General features: G+C 37.5%; 1 protein-coding gene across 3 annotated transcripts in view; it reads left to right on the top strand.

Annotated features, from left to right (window-relative positions):
• The window catches only part of USP6NL (USP6 N-terminal like), a 229,592-nt gene that overhangs the window by 92,054 nt on the left and 115,983 nt on the right, over positions 1 to 21,555 (top strand). For 2 of the 3 annotated variants that reach the window (XM_054695087.1, XM_037510601.2), the window contains one exon: positions 19,594 to 19,680. In XM_054695087.1, the coding sequence (XP_054551062.1) occupies positions 19,677 to 19,680 (4 nt within the window). In that variant the 5' untranslated portion in view covers positions 19,594 to 19,676. Of the gene's footprint in view, positions 1 to 3,695; positions 3,904 to 19,593; positions 19,681 to 21,555 lie in introns of those variants that run through there. The other variant, XM_037510600.2, reaches the window with a different exon arrangement.

Genomic DNA, 21,555 nt, shown 5'->3' with positions numbered 1-21,555 from the left:
TGGATATTCACATTCCTTTGTTCCTTTCTTCTTCTTCCTTCCCGCCTTCTCTTCTTCCAACAGTTACTTATAGAGAACTGATTCTGTCTAATGTTCATATATTCCAAGGCATAGAAGAGTGAAAAGGACCCCAGTCTCATGACATGACTGGCATCTCATTCTCAAGAGAGGGAAACAGGTAAAACCTGGGTGCAACAATAAATAAGACAACCTCACATAGTTATAGGTAATAAACTGTGTGTATGCATCTTGTATACAATTTTATGGGGTTCACAGGACTTTTGTGGGTTCTTTTTTCTTTCTCTGCAATGAATAACTTCTCTTTGAAACAAACATAACTTTTTAATATGAGCAGTGTCAGTGTGGCTGTTGGTTATCCAGTGCTTTCTCACATACAGTGGGAACGTGGATAACTGATCTTGTTTTTCCCACTCTGAAGAAAAATTATAGGCAGTGTCATTGGAGTGGACTTTCCTAACCAATGGAAGAGCATTGGTTCCCTTTGAATTTCGGAAAGTACAGGTGAAATAAGTTGAGGATGAAAATGTGCACTGTAAGGCTTTCCACAGCTTAATGGGGGGGGGGGAAGTTAGGCCTCCCTGGTGGCACAGGGGTTAAAGCCTTAGCACTACAAGCTATCGCCAGCCACCGGGAATGAATTCGATCCCCCAGCCAGAGAAACCCACGTAGCACAGCAGACCTCTCCTGTCTCGCCCACTGCTCCCCTCAGCAGTGTATTTCAGTCAGTCTGCTAGTTCTGCTTCCCACTCTGTCTCTGGTGAATCCTCTCACTGCCCTCCAGCCCCACACCTCTGGCCTAGACCTCAGTTCTTGTATGCATAAATAAATAAATCTTTAAAAAAAAGTCCCCTTTCCTCCAGGAAACTATCTGCTTACCCCTCTTAAAAAAATAATAAATGGACCAAATAACCACAGATTCACATTTCAAAGTCTCAATTTACGGGAAACTCCGAACAGCTACCCTTTCATCCACATTCGGGAGATGAGAGTGAAAGATGAATGATTTGCTTTGCAGAATTTTTTTCCCTGTATGTCTTATGTTCTTATGTTCTGACCACAAGTTGTACTTCTGACCTTAGTTACTAAGACATCCTGTGGGGGGTTTAAACATAGACTTTACCTTTGGCAACATTTAAAGTATTTTAATTAGCATAATGTATAACTTTTGCAAAAATAAAATGCAAACATCCATCTGTCTTATTTATTATGATACATGAGATATAATTCTAAACCATTGGTATTTGTAAAATATTTTAATTGGTAACATAACCTGTCACTACATACATCTTTTCACTTTCAGTGCTTTGTTGTTAATAACTATTTTCCCTTTAGTTAAAAGATATTTTAATATCTTGGATTTGATGTTGGAAATATATGGTGGATATAACCACGGAACTGATAAAACATAATTATAATTACTTAGGGGTTGGCAAAATACACCCCTTGTGAGTCAAATCCACCTATTCCACAAGTAAAATTTTAGTAGCGCATCTCCACACCTATTCTTTTACATATTGACTATAGCTGCTTTCATTTTACTATCTTTCCACTTTTACAAAAAGTTGCCCGTCCCTGATTTAGAGAAAAATGATTCAATATTTCCATAATAATCATTAGAAAATTCTGTGCTTATTATAAACCATAGAAGTGAATTTGCATGCCCACCATACATCAACTACTATGCTGGGGATATAAAGCAAAAAATCTGTGTTTATAGTTTAACAATACCTTTAAGATAGCTAGCAATAAAAATTATGGCAAGCCCCTGAAATTATACCTAACTCAAATACAGGTGTCATGTTGAGGTGACACAACTCATTGACTATACTGACTTGGGGGAAAATGGGGGATTTCTGAACTTTAATAATACTGCCGCATCTCAGTGCTATTATTGAAGTATCAAATTGAACCAGTGGTGCTCATAACTAAGTCCAAAATAAAGTTTAAAAAAATTACCCATATAATTTATGGAAAAACATATCTGAAATTTCCACTTCATTTTGCCAAATAAGCCTGTGGCCAGGATTCTTCATCCAAAATCCCATTAACTCATTAACTCGTGACTTGGGGTTTATGTTTATAATGTTTGTAGTGATGTCCCTTGAGTAACATCCTTGGAGTGTTACTGTGGTTCCCAAGATTCCCTTAAATGATGAGAGTTCAACCACAAATATGACAATAAGCTTTTCTTGAGGCCCTACCATGTGCAAAGCTATCTGGTGAGCCAGTGGGGGCTCCAGCCACTCAGAAATTCAGAGTATCCCAAGCGGAGTGATTACTTATCAGAGCATTCCATAACTTTTGGAGAAGTGTTTGGCTCTTGAGAAGTTTCCCATATCTTGTCAACTCTTGCTGTTTTTACCCCAATTCATACAACAAAGTATTTGATATTTTTGTATCCATATAATAAAAATAAACACTTGTCTTTACATACTTGGGTTAACTGAATGAAGATCTAGACGGGTGTATTAATTTGTATTTTCTTAAATAGTATTCAAATAGCATCACAATACTTAGGACCTTGAAGTGGCATTAGAACCCTCGTAAGACCTAATCTTATGCACAGTTCTTCAAGTCTGCACCCTAGAGAAGAGCCTGTGACCCTGGCTCCTCCTTCCATCCCTTCTGTCTCAAACACAGCACCTAGTTTCTTGGTGTCAGTTTTCACCAGCTGGAAAAGAGAGATAATAACAACCAAGCAGAGTTGCCAGCTTTAGTAATTCTAGTTCCTGGAATCAAGGACAGGAAGCCTTTTAGCTATTTGCACACCCTAACTTTTCTAACTCTACTCAATAAATCATTTAACTGTCAGCTAATTACAGTGTTGGAAATTTTACATCATTCATCTTTTTATGGCACCTCTTAATGGAAGACTCTGGAGATTAAAACTCTTGACAATTTCGAGGATACAAAAAAGGAAAGCTGACCTAGAGAAAGATGGGACAAAAGATGAACATCTGAGAAGTTTTCAGCAGCTCTGGGATCGTACACAGTAGCCCAAATTCAGAGTTGATCTGAACCCTTAGATTAAGTTGCTGAAAAATGACAGAACAGTGATTTTTTTTATCAGGAGCAATGGCGTTTTATTGAACAAATGATTCTTTTGCACTTGCTACCAAGGATTCGCTTGTTCCAGGTAGTAACCCTCTGAGGCAGGTTTTATTATCCATGCCACTTTACAGATGAAGAAACTGGAGCGTAGGGAAAATTACTGCCCAATAGCTGGTGAGCAGTTGTGCCAGAAGTGAAAAGCGAGGGAAGCTGCCGCCAGAGCCCATGCCCTTGGTCACTCTTCCATTGACTTTCACCTCAGGCCTCAGCCATCCCTTGACCTGTCATGATGGACACCAGCGTTTCGTGCTTCGCCTCGAATTCCCGCCCTAAGTGTGTGTGAGTGTGGGGGGTCTCCTCTCTGTGGGGGGCCCCTCCTCCCTTCCCTCCGCGCGCGGGTCGGGGGGGGGGGCCACGGGCGCCCCGCGACCCCGCAGCCCGGGAAGCGCGTCCCCGCGGACGCCGGGAACGCGGGAGCAGCGCGCACGTGCCGCCGGGAAGGGGCCGCTCGGGCCGCGCCAAGATGGCGGCGGCCGCGGCCGCAGCGGCGACGGTTGGCGGTGGCCCGTGAGGCGGGCGGGGCCGGCGGCGCGGAGGCGGGGTCCCGGGCCGGCCGCCCTGGGAGGCGGGGGCCGTTTCCATAGCGGCGGCAGGAGGTGTCGCGCCGGGGAACTTCCTGGTTCCCGGGCTCGGCTACGCCGGGATCTTCTTGGAAGGGAAACAATGGGGCGGAGGGCACTGCGGTAGCCGCCGCCGCGCCGGGACCTGCTTGGCCGTCGGGACGCCCCTCGCTGCCCCGTGCACGGCCTCCTCCGATGGGACTGCCCGGAGGTAACTTCCTTTCCTCACCTCCTGCCGCGAGTGACCCGCCGGCGGCGGCGGCGGAGGTCTCTTGGGGTTTTCTCCCGGGCAGGGACGCGGAGTTGGCCCCGGGGAGCCGGACGCCGCCATTCCCGGACCCGGGGGAGGTGGACGGAGCTGCGGCTCCCCCCGCAGCCCTCGGGGCGGGCAGGCTCCGGAAACGGGTGCCCGTGACTGTCCCCGTCCCCTTCCCCGGGACCCCGAGTGTGGGATCTTGGGAGTGTGATTGGCAGGTGGTGGGGGGCGCGGGCCCGCCGAGAAGGGGGTGTGCGGGGAGGGTCCGCCCGGGACAGCGCGGGAGGGAACCTGCTGGCGGGTCTGGGGCGGGGGGGGGTTCGGGGCCGGGGCCGGGGTCGACCAGATTCTGGGGGAGGGGACACCCGCTGCCCTCCCCCTCCCCCCGGGGCTGGTTTCGGTCCCCGGGAGACGTGTCTCCCTTGCAAGTTTCAGTTGCTTCCTCCAGAGTCCAAGTGGGCAGGACCCAGGCAAACTTCGTTCTTTTTAAATTATTGCTTTCGTGCCGCGGAACTCTGTTTCGACGAGGCAAGTGGAGGATGGGGCGAGGGAGGGCTCGAGAGAGCCTGGAAATCTGTGCGTCTCTGCAAAGTTTGCAGAATAGTTTGGAGCTAACAGCTGTAGGATGGTGCGGCGTTTCTAACGCGTGGGAATGGTTCTTCGCCTGTATGTTCACGACGGAAAATAGGAGTCTCTGAATTCATGGGTGGACATTTATATCATTTATCTAATTTGAAGATTAGCGTCTTCCCGGCTGCTTCAACCCCTCCTCCCAGGCCCCCTCTCCCTCCCCCCTCCCTCCGTTTAATCCGTAGATGCTTTTTAGACCGGAGATTTTAAAATGAGTCCAATTAGTCCCTGATGGAATTGGGCAGGTTTTTTGAATTGGGAATGGCTTTGAAAAGAATGTGACACCAATGGGGGAAAAAAAAAAAAGAAGTGGGGACACGATCTTAAATATTTTGCTTGCTAGAAGGAAGGGATCTCCATCCTATATAAATCTATTTATAAGTAGAATTAAGTCTTCGGGATAGAGAATTAGTATTTTGTAGTTTAGAAAGTTGTACGGAACTTTAGAGAGCTCCCTGAGCAATTCTCTTATATGCTGACTCTCTGGGACATGCTGACAGAGGGAAGGCAGGGTACCTTTTTCATTTGTGAAGTCATGGTAATAAAATTTAACAAATTAACCATATCAAATGAACAGTTTGTTTTTTATGGCTTGATTTCTCAGTGTCAGACTCTGAAATTAACAAAAATGTTTCTTTAGTTTGCTTTTTTTAACAATAAAATTTGAACATAGTCTAGTTTATTACCTAAACTGAATGTTGATCCTGTGTTGTAGAATACATAGGCAATTGACATATGCCAAAATATAAAAGAAAAAAAAATAACTAATTTTAAAATCTAATTATATTAAAAGTATAAATTTTTAGAGGAAAAAGTCTTCATTTTAAATGCAGGTATTCCGAGTTAACAGAATTTCCTTGGAGATTGTAATGAATTGTAACAAAGAAGTATCTTTTGCCAAATATAAAGAATTTGGGTCCTGAATGTTAGTTTTGGTTACTTACTGTTGGTTACCATTTACCGTTTTCAGCTAGACTATCAGACTTTCTGGTGTACTTGTTTCTGGGAAGAATAGCCCATTACTAGTCTGAACAGTTTTTTGACCATCATCAGCGCTATTGACAACGTTGACAACTTTCCACATGGCAGATCAAATCTCACTGCCAACCACAGTTGTACTGGTCAGCCTTTGCCACCACCATGTGTTAGCGCTATGATAAGTTGCTAGCGCTATGATAAGTTGCTAGCTACTTTGTGACCCAGTATAAATGGGTGAAAGACCAGTAAATTTAAGTTTGTGGCAAATTGGAAACAAGCAGTTACATTGGTTAAAAAAAAAGTATTAAGAATATTAAGGCAATTTGAAGCTGAGAAAGACTTACTCAAATTACTGAAACTTTAGAATTGCTACTTTAGTTAGAGAGAGAGACAAGTGATTGCATTTTCTAGTTTTTATTTGCAATTTCACTTTAAACATTCTTGTTTGTTTTGTGCATTGGTGTTACTATCAACAATAATCGGACCACTTATTACCAGAAAGTTTGTCTCTTCAGTGTGATTTTGAAAGTTATATTTCTTTCTTAGATGTCGTTTACTTATATTTAGAGACTTATTTTTTGCTTTAGAAAGTGTCTCAAGTTTTACAGTGGTAGTCAGTAAAAAATAATATGAATTTGAAAGAATCTGACTACTTGCAAACTTTATTGTAGAACACGGACATTAGTATAAGGGAATTTGTCATAGACACTTTGGATTCTCATTGGTTTATGCCTTTGCAGGCTATATCATTTCATGCAAATAACTTGACTTTTAAAAAAAGTTTTTCTTTGTAAATTTGGAGGGAATTGTAAATTCACATTTGTTTATTCAACAAATAGTTCTTGAATGCCTTCTGTGTACCCCATTACTTTGTGTTAGGTCCTTTGTTTTCAACAATAAGTGGAATAAATCCTTTGCAGTGAATTACAGCCAGCTATAAAACCTATAACTACAGTGCCTAACTTGATTTGGGGGAGTCAAGGCAAGCTGGTTCCTAACTTGATTTGGGGGCGTCAAGGCAAGCTTCCTGAAGGCAGTGACTTGTAAGGTGAAAGGGGAGCTGGATGGGTAGTAACTTTGAAGAACAGCATGTATGTAGACCTTGAAGAGACTGTTGTGAAGTTTAGAATGCTTTCTGTTGGTTTGCCTACATGGTGGAACGTAAGCAGCCACTGTTGTGGCAGAAAAGCCCCTTGGCACCATACCCCTTTGAATGAAGTGGCTCAGTCTTTTTCCATCTCCATTGGAGAAAGGGAATCTGTCTTGATCTTGACTAAGCACACGAGACCTAGAAACAACTCTATGCTTTGGTGTCTACTTTCATAACTCTGGCATGGTTTACTTGTTAGTTTCTATATCTGTAAAACTGGAATTAAGTAAAAATATTAAAAATTTTTTAACAGCTACTATGACATCAGTGTAGTGTTTTGGTTTGCTGTTGATGACATTTTCCCTTGAAGAGCTTAGAATACCTTATTTAAAACACTCACAAAATGGTAGTAGCAATCCACTCTGGTGGATTCATGTGTTATTTGATTGTTTTTGGCTCTAAAGAGATTGTTTAATTATTCCCTGATAGAAGTACACATTGTACCTGTGTGTTGCTGACATTGATATGAGTGTAGAAAGAGTTATAGTTTTATTCTGGAATTTCCCTTTTTCTGAATTAGCAAGTGAATAAAAAATATTAGAGTAATGTTTTTCATGAAATAAGTGAAAGGATATTATTTTAAGCTTCTTAATGTGTTAATGTCAGTTAGTAACGTTAAATAGATCAGTAATGGTAAGTTGATATTTTATTATGGCAACGATAGAGTATTTATCAGTAGAAGCCAGTTGACTATCTAGGTGTATTGTTTCTGGGTTTTTTTTTAATGCTTGTTAGCATAACTGGCAAAATAAGAAAAGATAAGGTAAAGTAAGATTTTGAAAAGTCAGTCACAAGGAAAAAAATTGAATAGGTAGGGAGGTTAAAATTTATAAAGGTTAAGTATGTGCTAGACAGTTGTGTATTTTACTGGTGCTGTCTATACAAATGAATGAATTGGCATATAAATATTGATATGAATGCTAAAAATGTAAAAAATCAGTTGTACTTTATTGCTTTCTTAGTAATTTGTTTCTCAGGATATTTACTGATAATTTTTTCCTCAGGGAATTTTTGCCACCCAAATCCTTGATTTCCTCTGATTCCTACCCTTCTCACCCTCCTTTTTTTCCTTGCTTGGGGGAAATAAGAATTTTTGATGCTATGACATGATGTTTTTCATCAGTTTCGGATAGTTTTAATCTCTTCAAATATTGCTTCTTTCCCGTTCTTTCATCTAATCTTTCTGGAACTTCAATTACACAACATTCAGTCACTGACTGAATCCTCTGTGTATTTCATCTGTCTTCTACATTTTTCTTTTTTTTTTTTTCCTGGATGTTTTCTTCTGGCCTATCTTAACTATCTAACTTAGTCTTTGTGATCTGCTCTAAAATGTCTGGATTCATAATTTTGATTATTGTAAATTTTACTTCAGGAATTTCAATTTAGTTCTTTTAACATTCTACTAAGCCACTTTTAGAGCTTCTGATGTCCAATCAAAATTTTCCAACTTTGCACATATCTCCTTGGACCCAGAGTCCTGCTGTTTTTTTCCTGTAGTCTTACTTCTTGAGGACTTTCATTTTATGGGCCTGCTTATCTTCTATTGTGTAAGTGTTCACTATACTTGAAAACATGCTTCTACAAGTAATTATACATTTGGGTAAGGAATTTTCTATCATTTTTGCTAGGTAGTCATGATCACCTCTATCCTTATTGAGATTTTTTTTGTCTATGCAACAAACACTTTAGCTTACTTCCATGTCATCCCTTCTTTAGGGATTCAGTTATGTGATTTGGCAAACATTTCAAGGCATAGACAAGCTTCATGAATTTTTTTTAAAGACTTTTAATTATTATTATTATTGTTTATTCATTCATGCATACAAGAACCAGGATATAGGCCAGATGTGCGGGAGGGTGAGAGGATTCACCAGAGACAGAGTGGGAAGCAGAACAGGCAGACTGACAAAATACACTGCTGAGGGGAGCAGCGGGCGAGACAGGAGAGGTCTGCCGCGCCATGTGGAATTCTCACCAGCCGGCTGGGAACGAACCCTCTCTGCACGGGCTGCGGACAGCTTCACAGTGCTGCGCTCAGCCACCTGCGCCACCACTGGAAGCCCTCCATGAATCTTTATGGGGTGCCAAGCTCCCTATTCTGGACTACTGATTTCTCTTGGACTATGGCTGGTAATTCCTCTTTATCTTATTAGCTCTTTGATAATCCCCTCTTGTTCTAAAAATTATGATACAATACACATTTAAAAATATTGTATATTAAGATTAATGTGCATTAATCATGAGTATATATCCTGAAGAATTAATATAAATGTAATTGTTTAATCACATCCAGTTCAATATACAGAACATTTTGCCACCTCAGCAGTCTATCACATTCCTTCCCATTCAGTACCACTTTTCTTCTCTGCCTCAGGTAACACTCAATTTTTCTACCACCATAGATTAGTTTTACAATTTCTAGTTCTTCCTCACAATGATACCACATAATATGTAGTTCTTGTATCTGGCTTCTTTCGTTCAGTGCTATATCAGTGAAATTTGACTGTGTAGTTGCATGAAGCAGTAGCTTTTATTTTTAATTGCCTAATGCTTGTTCTAGTTACTATGACTCCTAAAAAATATCCCCAAATTCAGGAACTTGATCTGAATTCCTAGAACTGGTTAGTGACAGAGCTGAACCATTTGCATCTCGGACTTCTATATGTTAACTGATTTTCTTACAGTGTCCATAGTCTACCATCAACTTGTTAGATTCCAATTTTACTGACATTCTATATGAATTTTCTTCTCACTCACTGTATATGTATATATATTTTTCTTTTTATTGTCCATATAGTTACTCATTAGCACAGGGTCTTTGTAGGAGATGAAACTCTTGACTCCCATCTCACTTTGGTTTTCCTTAGTACTCTTGTCCTGAATATGTGTATTTTGTTAACTTCAGAATGGCTGGGACCAAGTTTATCTTGATTGTTGTTTCTCAACTCCCTTGAGAAGTGTTTGCACATTGTATGACTGAATAAGTATCTATTAAATTGAATGGGTGAATACACGCTAATGTTTAGAATCCAACTAGATATAAATTCCTTGTAGATGAGGCCTGAAATCATGTCTACCTTTTTTTTTTTTAATTTTCCTCATGGTGTCTGCTGTAGTGCTTATTATTTTAGTTAGAGGTCTGGAATTAAAAAAGAATACAATTCTGGCCAAGTTGTAATTTTCAATGAGTCTTACTAACAAGAGAGGAAAGTTTGAGAATTTTACGCCTTTTGTCCTTGGAAGGTTGCAAAGTATTATCATTTTCCAAATACAGAGGGAAACTCAAGCTCAGAAAAATTTGAACATATTTCTAATATGTGCTGATTTTAGAATTAAGTACTAATATGCTTTGTTTCTCACAGCACTGCCCTAGTTGACCATATAAATTCTAAACTGGTATACAGTCTGTTTTTAACATCTGACCACTTCTGAAAATTTCAAAGCATTAAAATGTGTATTTAACACAGTATCTTTTGGAATACAGAATTTGCATAGATTTTCTTTCCCACCATTGATCTAATATGCAATTACCTTGTATTTAGAGATTGCACAAGCCTTATATGGTGGAGTAATGGCATGGACTTAAAAGAGTCTCTATAGTGAAAAAGGAAAAGACCCATTAGTCACATAAAGCAAAGCTGGATTTGCCAATGGGCTGTTATTTAGAGATCAAAGCGTAATGACAAGCATTTTCACTGTAATTCTAATCTTAATTAATATTAATTATAAACACATTTGCAAATAATTTGTTTTAGAGCTGAAGTTGTTTAGTTAATATGTTTGCTTTTACACTTCAAATATCTTTATACTAGAAATATGAAAAAATTTCCTCCTTGAAGAAAATCTAATCTCATTCATGCAGTGTTTTATTGGAATATTCTGCATTTTTGTGGGGATTTTAGATCACTAATATTAGTAGTATTAGGTAAGATTATTAAGTAACTTTTACCAGTCACTTCTAGCTTTATGGTTGCTTACTAAACTGCAGAACTTTTTAAAAACTGATTTTTTAAATGATGCCAGGCTCACAAAATCAAGAGCTATTGTATCCTTCACTTTAGCTTTTATCTGTAGAGCTCAGGCCTATTCTGATATGCCGTAGTATCAAGCCCTTTAGGCAAATTTAATATGTAAATACATTATAAACTACTTTTGAAAGGTCTTGCCTCTCCATATCTGATTAAGTAAGGGCGCCTTGGTAAGACATTTGTTTTCATAAATACCTAGAAGTAGATATGTATAGATATGTATGATATAGAGCTACTATAGAATTTGATAAGTCCTCTTGGAATCCCTAACTTAAATTCTACCTGTAGAAGGGGAAATTTGACCTTATTCTTATCTCATGCTTCATTAACATAGACATGTAAACAAACTGATGAAACCAAATGAAGCTCATTTTGCCCATCTCATTCTTTGATCTTATTAGCAGGAAGTACTTTGTTGATTTAGTGAATAGGATAAACAAGATAATCTCCTTTCACTCTAGCAAAGATAGAGGATTTGCTTTACTCCCCTTGAACTTGGAATATACTTTGTTGTGGGAATTTAGCATTGTGTTTTAGTGGGTATAGATTGCAGAAAGACTATTTTGTATAGAAATTATACGAATTGTGAAAATACAGTGGTGATCCATGTCAACAAATAATTAACTCAAGTTACTTCTTTATCTGGAAAAAGAATACATTATCTGGGAATCTGCCCTGCCAAACAGTATATTTGAACTAATGAAATGTGAATCAGAATTCAGAAGATAATGCTACACTTAGTATAGGGTCTTTATTTTATTTATGACTGTGTCTTTAGAACCTGTAATACTGCCTAGCTCATAATAGCATCTCATTAAGTATTTATTGAATGAATAGTAAATTTATATTTTCTATTTTAAACTTAAATACTGAACATTAATCACTTAAATATTGGTTTGTAAATCTGGGTAAATAAATTTAAATTGGTTGAGATATCATTTTTGATACTTGCTCACTGAAAAAGTCACATCAAGTGCAATACAAAGTAGTGTGCAATACAAAATAAGTAAATTTAATAAATTTAATTTATTAAATTTCTTTTTTTTTGTTAAAGATTGATTTATTTATGTATACAAGAGCTGGGGAACAGGCCAGAGATGCAGGGGCGTGTGTGTGTGTGTGTGTGTGTGTGTGTGTGTGTGTGTGTGAGAGAGAGAGAGAGAGAGAGAGAGAGAGAGGATTCACCAGAGACAGAGTGGGGAGCAGAACAGGCAGACTGACTGAAATACACTGCTGAGGGGAACAGCAGGCGAATCAGGAGAGGCGAGTCTGCTGTGCCATGTGGGTTTCTCTCTGGCCGGCCGGGGATCGAACTCATGCTGCAGAGGCTGTGGATTGCTTCATAGTGCAGTGCTTAACCCCTTGTGCCACCAGGGAGGCCCTACCATTAAATTTCTTTGAGACATTTTTCAGTAGAAGCATGAGAGTCCATTACATGTAAATTTATATAAGTTTTGTCAATTCCTTATTATTGGACTTCTAAGTTTATATTTTTTTTTAGCAGTTGTAAATAATGCTTCAGAGAAGGACATTTTCTTAAGCTATTTTTTGTGGGTGTGGATGGCAGTTCAGCACAGCAATTTAGCAAATCAGGATTTAGGAATTTCTACTAGAAAATGAACTTGGATTATACCACTGTGAAGGTGAGATCAGAAGTTTCAGTGATCAGACTGCTGAGATCAGACAGCACAAATGATATAACTGTAGGTCAGTTGCTTGCACATGTGAGTAACATAATCATCAGTCTTTTCACATATAAGCTCTTGTAATTTGTGGAATTGCAATAAGTGGACCTGATCACATATTTGTCTCTTAAAGGATAAGTGAATCACTACAACTGTTTTTGCCTCCTAATTAATGGCTTAAAGGTTTTAAGTGCATTTAACTTCTTTATGTATGTGGTGTCATATATTCACTTCATTTCTGACTTACGTTGAAATTTTTTCTTTTTCATATTAAAATATTTTAAATTATTACATTCACACAAGGCTATGTTCTGTAAAATCTAAAAGAATGCTGTCTCTACTATCCTCTTCCTAGCTTAATTGATAGAACATTACTAGTACCCTCTTGATTCACATCTCCCTGCTATGACTGTCTTATCCCTATTGTCCTAAGAAAATTACCAGCCTCATTTTGAAGTCTAGCATTTTCTTGCTTTTCTTTCTTTCTCTCTCTCTATCTTTCCATGAAAAGAATATTGTTCTTTTTATCTATTTTGGAACTATATATAAATTGTATCATTATATACATACATAATAAATGCAGCAGAAGCACATGTCAATATTTGTGAGATTTAGTTGCTGATATGCATACCTGTGGTTCACTCATTTCATTGCTTTATAATGCTTGGTTATATAAAGATGATATAATTATTTATACTGCTGTTGGAAATTCCAGTTTTTTCCTATTACAAGGATCATTGCTAAGAATATTTTTCAATATATCTCCTATTCTACATGTAAAAGAATTTCTATAGCTACAGCTTTCTCTTATGGTTAGTATTTGCCTGATGTACTTATAAAAATTTTGATTTGTAGCCTTTTTGTGGTCTAATGATTTAGGTTTGTTTCTTGTGACTAGCATATGACAAGGTTTTATAATACAGTCTTTTAACTCACAAATTTAATTATTTTGCCTTTATCTTTTAACTCACAAATTTAATTATTTTGCCTTTAAAGTTAATATTTCTTCTTTCTATATTAGTCATCTGTTGCTGCAATAATGCTGTGTAACAAATGATTACAAAGTTTCAATGGTGTACAACAGTAATTTCTAGCTCATAGATTCTGTATTCTGTGAGGTCTGGCTATAAGCTTTGGGTTCGGTCCAGTTACTTGCCAGGTATCTACTCATTGTGGGACAAGAAGCTTCCTGGGTGCTATGTGGGAGTGTAGGAGAACATAGGTAAGTTCAGTGCTCTTAAGAGTCTCCAGTTGGAACTGGTGCTGTGTCAGTTCTGCCCACATCCCAACGTCGTCATATCTCTAGGCCCCCAAATCCATGAGGCTGGGGGATATACTCCACCCCCAGGGAAGCTATGGCAAAGGCAGTGAGTGAAGGAAGGATTATGAACCAAAAGTGTCTGTTGTATCTTCCTCCTGAACAACAGCATCAGAAACTTGGAATATTTCCATTCCTCTCACCCTCCTTCTGGGTTTCAGGCTGTTTTTGTTCAGTGTTTTAGGATTTTTTTTTTTTTTTTGGGGGGGTAGCTTTTAATTTGGAAATTTTATCTCTAATATTTGTTTGCATTTACTCATTCACAGTTTTGTTTTCTCATTGCTGTATTTTAGACTTTCTTTTTGGCATCACTTCTCATATTTGTGAACTGTAGTTTTAGACGCATCCTTAATGAGAATCTGTTTGTAGTATATTCTTCTAGTTTGTGACTGAAATATTCTGTATTTTGTGCTTTCACTTGAAAAAAATAGTTGATGTTAGTTGGGATATATAATTATAGCTTAACAGTTATTTTTTCTTAAAACTTGAACATATTCTTCTAGTGTCGTTGCCTTCCAGTGTTGGAGTTGATAAATCAGTAGTCAAGTATAATTGAATAATTGTTCCTTTGTAAGCAATATAAGCAATATGACTTTTGTTTCTGGTTACCTTTTTTTTTTTTAAGTTTCTGGTTACTTTTAAGAACTCTTTGTCATTGATGTTTTGCAGATTTACTTTGATGTCTGTAGGCATCAATTTCCTTTTTATTTATTTATACTTATTGGAATTTGCTAAACTTGAATCTGTTCATTAGTATCTTTTATCAGTTTAGGAAAATTCTCAGTTATTTTCTTTTCTGCATTTTGTCTTTCATTCTTTATGTTCTTCTGAAATCCAGTTAGATATATGTATTGTTTTTTTTTTAAGATTTATTTATTTGTACATATAAGAACTGGGGTACAGGCCAGAGGTGTAGAGGGGGGGTGAGAGGATTCACCAGAGACAGAGTGGGGAACAGAACAGGCGGATCAACTGAAATACACTGCTGAGGGAGCAGCGGGGAGTCACGCGAGGTCTGCTGTGCCATGTGGGCAGCTCCCTGGCTGGGGATCACACTCATGCTGCAGAGTCTCTGAGACAGCTCCATAGGTTGCGTCTTATTCCCTTGCGCCACCAGGGAGTCTCATATATTAAGTGTTTTTAATATATTTTCCCCACCTCTTAATCTTCCTTAATTTTTTTACCTGTCTTCTTTTGTTGTACTCTGGGTAATTTCAGATCTATTCTCTATTTAGCAGTGTCTAGTTTGCTGAATTTGTCCATTGAGGCTTAATATTAGTTATCCTGTTTTTCACTTGATTCTTTTTCAGATTTGTTGCCTTCCATTTTGCTCTTATTTTCCATTTCATATTACATTTTGAAACATTACCATTCCTTTAAAAAAAACATGGTGAGTTTACTTATTATTTCTATTGAATCTTGAATATTCATATTTTAAAAATTTGAGCATATTTTTATTGTAACATTATCTGTGGAAGTTCATATGAGACCCGACTTTAGGGTGCTTTCTCCTAGCGGGGATTTATAATGGAGGACACTATTAAGGTAGGGCCACTTAAAATTTCTAGGTTTGAGATTTTTCACAACATACATGTGGTTTGGATTTGTACTTGAAATGTGTGAAGGTGGCTTTGGTTACAAATTTCCAGGGAATACTCTTCTTTACTTCCAAAATACAAATAAACCTAGATTCTGAGGAGAATTTTCCTTACAGACTTGCCTTGAGATAGGTTTTTTTTTTCTTTCAATGTTACTTTTTTTTTTTTTAATTTAGCTGGAGTCCATCAGGAATCAGCATTAATATGCTTACCTGTAGTCAAACTTGCTATATTGTATAGTGTGAAGCTTTGACTTTGTCTCCTGCATAATAGTTAATACTGAAAGCTCTGTGATAATGGAAAAGTAAGAGTGTGTGTGTGTGTTGTGTGTATGTGTGTCTATGTGTCCAATACAGCAGCCAATAGCCATAAGTGGTTATTGAAATTTGACTGGTGAGACAAGCACCTGAATTTTAAATTTTACGTGATTTTAATTAACCTAAATTTAAGTGACTATAGTTTTAGACAATGCAGCTTGGCTATGGGAGACTGTCAAATGCCTCTAGGGCAATTTCTATATAGAATCATTGCCTACTTAAGGCTCTGTTTGTCTTAATGTATTTTTTTTTTTTTATAGGGAGGGAGGAGCTCTGAGAATTTCTCTTAGCTATATATTTAAAAAGACGTTTCTTGTATTTTATCAAGATTTACCATTTTTAGGTATCAGGTAGCAAGAGTGTTCATAAACCATTTGGACACAAGAATCTTGGAAACAGTAATCCCTGAAAGCTTTATTTTATTTGGAAAAGTACTTATCTTGAATGATAAAAACTGGAAAGTTCATACAAGAGTGATGGAAATTCTTCAATTGAAACTGACACCATAAAGCTAAAAATTATGAGAAAGAATTAAATAATTAGTTTGTTCTTCTTGTGGTGCAAAGAATTTAAGTAGGCTAAAAGATAAAATACTCGGTCTAAAGATTTTAAAATTTTATACATTGTTTTCAGCTTCTTGGTACCAAGTACTTTATCTATACAAAAGTATACAAGAGTATATGAATGAGGAAAATATGTATATATATATATAGAGAGAGAGAGAGAGAGAGAGAAGAGAGAGAGAGAGAGAGAAATATTTTAAAAATGGATGAAAATATCAAGTAAGCATAGAGAATGGTGATTTTGAGGGCTAGAAAAGGACTTTCAACAGTTAGTGTTAGCTTCTAGATTTGACTGTGTCCTGTGTTGGTAATTTAGTTGTAGGTATTAAAAAGGGCCTAAGTAATGAGTTCTACTTCTCAAGTAGACATTTATTTTTTCCTTTATAGCTAAACATGTTAGAAATACCTATTTGGTTGTCAATGTGTATTAATAAAAATGTGTAGATTCTTTATAATAAATTTCTGTTACTCTAGGAATCTTTTTACTCTTTTGGAACTATAGCTAATTTGAGTTTTTTAAATTGTGGTAAAACATACCTAAGATCTACTGTTTTGACCATTTTTAAGAGTATAGTTCAGTGACATTCACGTATAGCCAGTACCATCCTTCTTCAGAACTTTTTTCTTCTCCAAACTGAAATTCTGCACCTGTTGACGCTCCCATTTTCTCTTCTTGCAGACCCTGGCATGCACTGTTAAACTTTCTGTTTCTATAAATTTGACTTTTCTAGGAACCTCATATAAATAGAATCATGGAATACTTGTTCTGTTGTGACTGGCTTATTTCACTTAGCATAATGTCCTCAAGACTAAATTTAATTCTTTTCCATTACAATTTGTTATGAGAGCAAAATACAGAGATCACATCAACTTTTAGTGTAGATAAGGGTTCTTCATATATTGTTTTCATCTACATTATTGTTCAATGAAGTCAATGTTAATTTGGTCTTCTGACACAATATTGTTAGAAATAGCAGAATGTAACACCAAATGTTGTGGTTTATAATTATATTAAATTTAAACTTTAACATGATTAAAACTGGACCACGGAGCTAGTTCTAGAATGCATTATCAGGTGTTATAGAAGTCAGAAATCCTTTTGGATACATCCAGGGGTTTTAACTGTCTAAAAGAGGAAGAAATTACCTTAAGGCCACGTTTAGTGCCTATAATCAAGGAAAGAATATGATAGTGCTTACTTTCCTTTGAATTCTACGCTTCGTGTCCATGCCAGGATGAGTTATCTGTAGCCATTTATACATATCAGCTTTGTCACACAAGTTGGAGGAATCATGTGAAAGAACCCTTATTCGGTGAGCATGAATATAAATTCTCATGCTAAGGCTAAACAACAATGGTTCAAGTTCCAGGAAACTTTCAAATCTTTGGCCTCTGGACTTTAGGGGCCAGGTTTGGAGTAATAGCCCCATATACCTTTTATGTGAAATAAAAGGGGGTTTAAGACATTAATCTCTCCTGGATGGTATGAAAAACAAGATTTTTCTTTTTTTATGTCCAGTGGGATGGGATAGCATTTAGGGGAAGAGACAGGGAATCTGAGAATTTTGTCTTATGTGCTACTGAACAGCATACTTGTTTGAATGAACTGGTAGGTTACTTACTTTGGAACTAGTTGGAAGAATCTTTCAAAGCTGGGATTTGCATAAAGAATCTTAAACAAGTCACTTCAGATATGGGTAATTTAAGATTGTTTCTAGGAACTACTCCATGAAATTAATTGCAATGTGTATATTGTTGCTTATTTGTCAAGTACATTTATCATTTTGGATAAGTGAGGTTATATAAATCCAATGTGCGTAAGCTTTTTTTAACCTGGTGTTTTTGAGGTTACTGTTTTTAGTACTGAGAAAACTGGATATTTTAGGAACTTCAGTTCTTAAATAAGTTGACTTGGCAGTTTTTGATTATGGAGAGCAGGGGCACATTGCTTAGTACGTAGTGCTTTGAGTTGGCATTTTGGAATTTTAAGTTTAAGATAAGTAGTTTTGATACAAATTTGAACAAAGAGAAAAGCCTCTGTGTCGAGAGATTAGATCTCTATTAAAAGTGAATGAACTATCCGATCATCTGTGAACATTTAATATATTTGTAAGGTGGAATTGACTTTCCTAACATCTCCAGTGAGCAGCATGTTCAGCCACTTAGTTTCCTAGAATGGAAAACAAATCTAATAACATAGTGAAATGCCTCCAGAAAGTGTGAGAACTTTCATGATGTATTCTAAAGCTGACATTATAAATTACATCATTATTTAGATTTTCAGTACAACTTCTCATTTCCTTTGGGATAATTGGGTTATCTGAAAATGAAAATCATTTAATAATATCTATTGCAAAGATAGAGAAGAAAGCATGTGGGCTGGGATCAGGTGATTAAGTGGCAGCATTGTGATTACATGCCACTGCTAATTGCAGCTTGTGGACCGTGTTGGGCATACAGATGCTGATGCAGTCTTTTTTAATTTTGTAAATTTATACTTCTTGTGTATATTATGTGACAAGAGGAAAATGTATAGATGGGGGCAGAAGATTTCTTAAAAAGATATTACCCTAACTTTAACCTGTTTCAGAAGCAGAGGTCCTTAGTATAATGCTATAGTCTTAATTGGTCTAGAAAATAAATAATACTTTTTGTGTTTGCAAAAAGGAGCTCACCAGTGTATGAAGAAGGCTGTGCATAATATAGCACAAATGCAAATTTTGTCTTGAATCTGATCTTATCTGATATTAGATTTGGGGAAGCATTTGTGCATCCATGAATATGTTTAACTGTATTGTTAGTATTGATTTATAATAGTAATCTTAGCAAAGGGTTAAGTTTGTATTTACACTAACATAGTGTTTTATGTTACACTGAGAAAACTTTTCTTTTTTACTTTGATATTGTACCATTTATTTTTTCACAATGAACCCATATTACTTTTATAATGAGGAAAATATCCATTATCGGAGAGAGTCTATAGCAACAACTTTGGAGATTTTTATTTGATGGTTTAAATCATTTATGTGCAGTTGAAATACACTGAGCGGATGTGATGGAGTGATTTTTTTCCCCTATGATTTATTTATGCAGGGAGGGGGGAGGGAATGTTTTTATTAACTAAAGATAGGTATGTTTCTATGTGGTAATTTATATGTATTATTTACTTTTGAGGTAACTTGTTACAGGAAAAGGAAAATGTATATCATGTTATAAAGATTGATTGGTAATCTTTTATATTTAAATGAAAACAAGCCCTTTTGGAAATAGAAAAATTCTGAAACTAAGTTATTTTCCTCATTTCCTTTTAGAAAGCATAATTTAAACTCCTGACAATTAGAAAATATGATTTTTCCTTTTTTGTTTTCTGCCTAGGACATGTATTCCTCTGAGAAACTTTGGACAGCAGATTTTGATTTGATATCTGATTGGGATAACATACAGAGACATTTCCAGTCATGAGTAAGTGTCATTCTTTGTTTTCTTTCAGAAGTCTCAAGTCATTTGCAGTTGGAATTATGTCATTTCATCAGAGATTGAATAATCTAATTCCTTCAAATGCTGTGCACTTTTCTATTTTTAAGCAAGGATATGCTTTTTGATTGCTTTATTCTAAGAAGATAGATGTATGTCATTACTTTATTGACTGATTTAGTTATGTTATCTAAAACTTTCTGTTGACTAGTCATTGGAAAATGGCTCGTTAGCTATATGAGGAGGCAAAATTGCAGTTTACCCTAATTAAGAGGTTTTATTGTATGAAATTTAATCACTGGGTAACATAGGTTAACATTTTCATATAAAATATATATTTCATTGTCTTTGGAATCAAGAACCAAGTCTATACTATAGACCTTCAAATTTGATATAAATATTATCTTCTCATTTATGGGGAAAGTATGTGTAATATTTCTGTCGTTCCTATTCTGCTGAGAACTGGACTTTGCTGCTTTGCGTTAATGGTACTTTTAGAGAGTGAGGAAACAATTAAGATTTTACCCTAATTGAGATCCTATAACAATTTTGATGTACCTCTAAAAAAGTACAACTTTTTTATTATGGAAACTTTGGTGTGGAACGAGCATTTCCTTATTGGGGTATGGTATCAGAGAGTTAAATAATTTTCACACATTATTCATAGTGAATAATTTACCTTAATATAGTATAGCTTTTTCCATCATCAATTTATTTTTATTTTTTATTTTTTCAAAGATTTATTTATTTATTCATACAAGCACTGGGTACAGTCAGAAGTGCGGGAGGGTGAGAGAATTCACCAGAGCCTGAGTGGGGAACAGAACAGGCAGACTGACGAAATACACTGCTAAGGGGAGCAGCGGGCGCAGCAGGAGAGGTCTGTCGCACCATGTGAGACCCTCACCAGCGGCCAGGGATCGAACCAGCACTGCGGAGGCTGCGTGCAGCTTCGCAGCCCAGCGCTCAACCACTGCGCCACCAGGGGAAGCCCTCCGTCATCAATTTAAATAATGATAAAGTGGTTGATAAATGAACACTTAAATGTTATTGTAAGATGTGGTCTTTGATTTTTGAGACCTTTTGATAGTGTACATTTTTGATAGCTTACTTTGAATAAACAATAGTTGTTAGATGATTTCAAATACAGGCTAAGAATGTTGCATCTTTTGTTATTTCAGCTCTTTTCATATGAAATATTGTGAGAACATCTATTTTTTTTTTTAAAGATTTATTTATTTATGTACGCACTGGGTACAGTCAGAAGTGTGGAAGGGTGAGAGAATTCACCAGAGCCAGAGCGGGGAACAGAACAGGCAGACTGATGAAATATACTGTTGAGGGGAGCAGCGGGCACGGCAGGAGAGGTCTGTCGCACCATGTGGGACCCGCCATGTGGGACCCTCACTGGCAGCCCGGGGATCGAACCTGGGGATCAAACCTGCGCTGCAGAGGCTGCGGGCAGCTTCGCAGCCCAGTGCTCATCTGCTGCGCCACCAGGGTAGGCCCGAGAACATCTATTTAATATAAAGTGCTAACAGTGAAGATGGTAATAGGAGTTCATGAAAACTAAGAGAAATGTTTAGTATTTTTCTTAATGCTTAGATTTTGGAAATTTAATTAAAATTTCTTCTACTTTAGGGCCTCCCCGGTGGCGCAGCGGTTGAGTGCTGGGTTGCGAAGCTGCCCGCAGCCTCTGCAGCGCCGGTTCGATCCCCGGCTGCTCCCCGGCCACCGGAGGAGGGTCCCACATGGCGCGCAGACCTCTCCTGCCGCCCGCTGCTCCCCTCAGCAGTGTTCTTCGGTCATTCTGCCTGCTCTGCTTCCCGCCCTGGCTCTGGTGAATTCTCTCACCCTCCCGCG

The sequence above is a fragment of the Talpa occidentalis genome, unplaced genomic scaffold (assembly GCF_014898055.3).
Source record: "Talpa occidentalis isolate TD23 unplaced genomic scaffold, MPIMG_talOcc4v2.1 talOcc4.14, whole genome shotgun sequence".
Classification (NCBI taxonomy): domain Eukaryota; kingdom Metazoa; phylum Chordata; class Mammalia; order Eulipotyphla; family Talpidae; genus Talpa; species Talpa occidentalis.
This window is presented reverse-complemented; position numbering and strand designations above follow the sequence as displayed.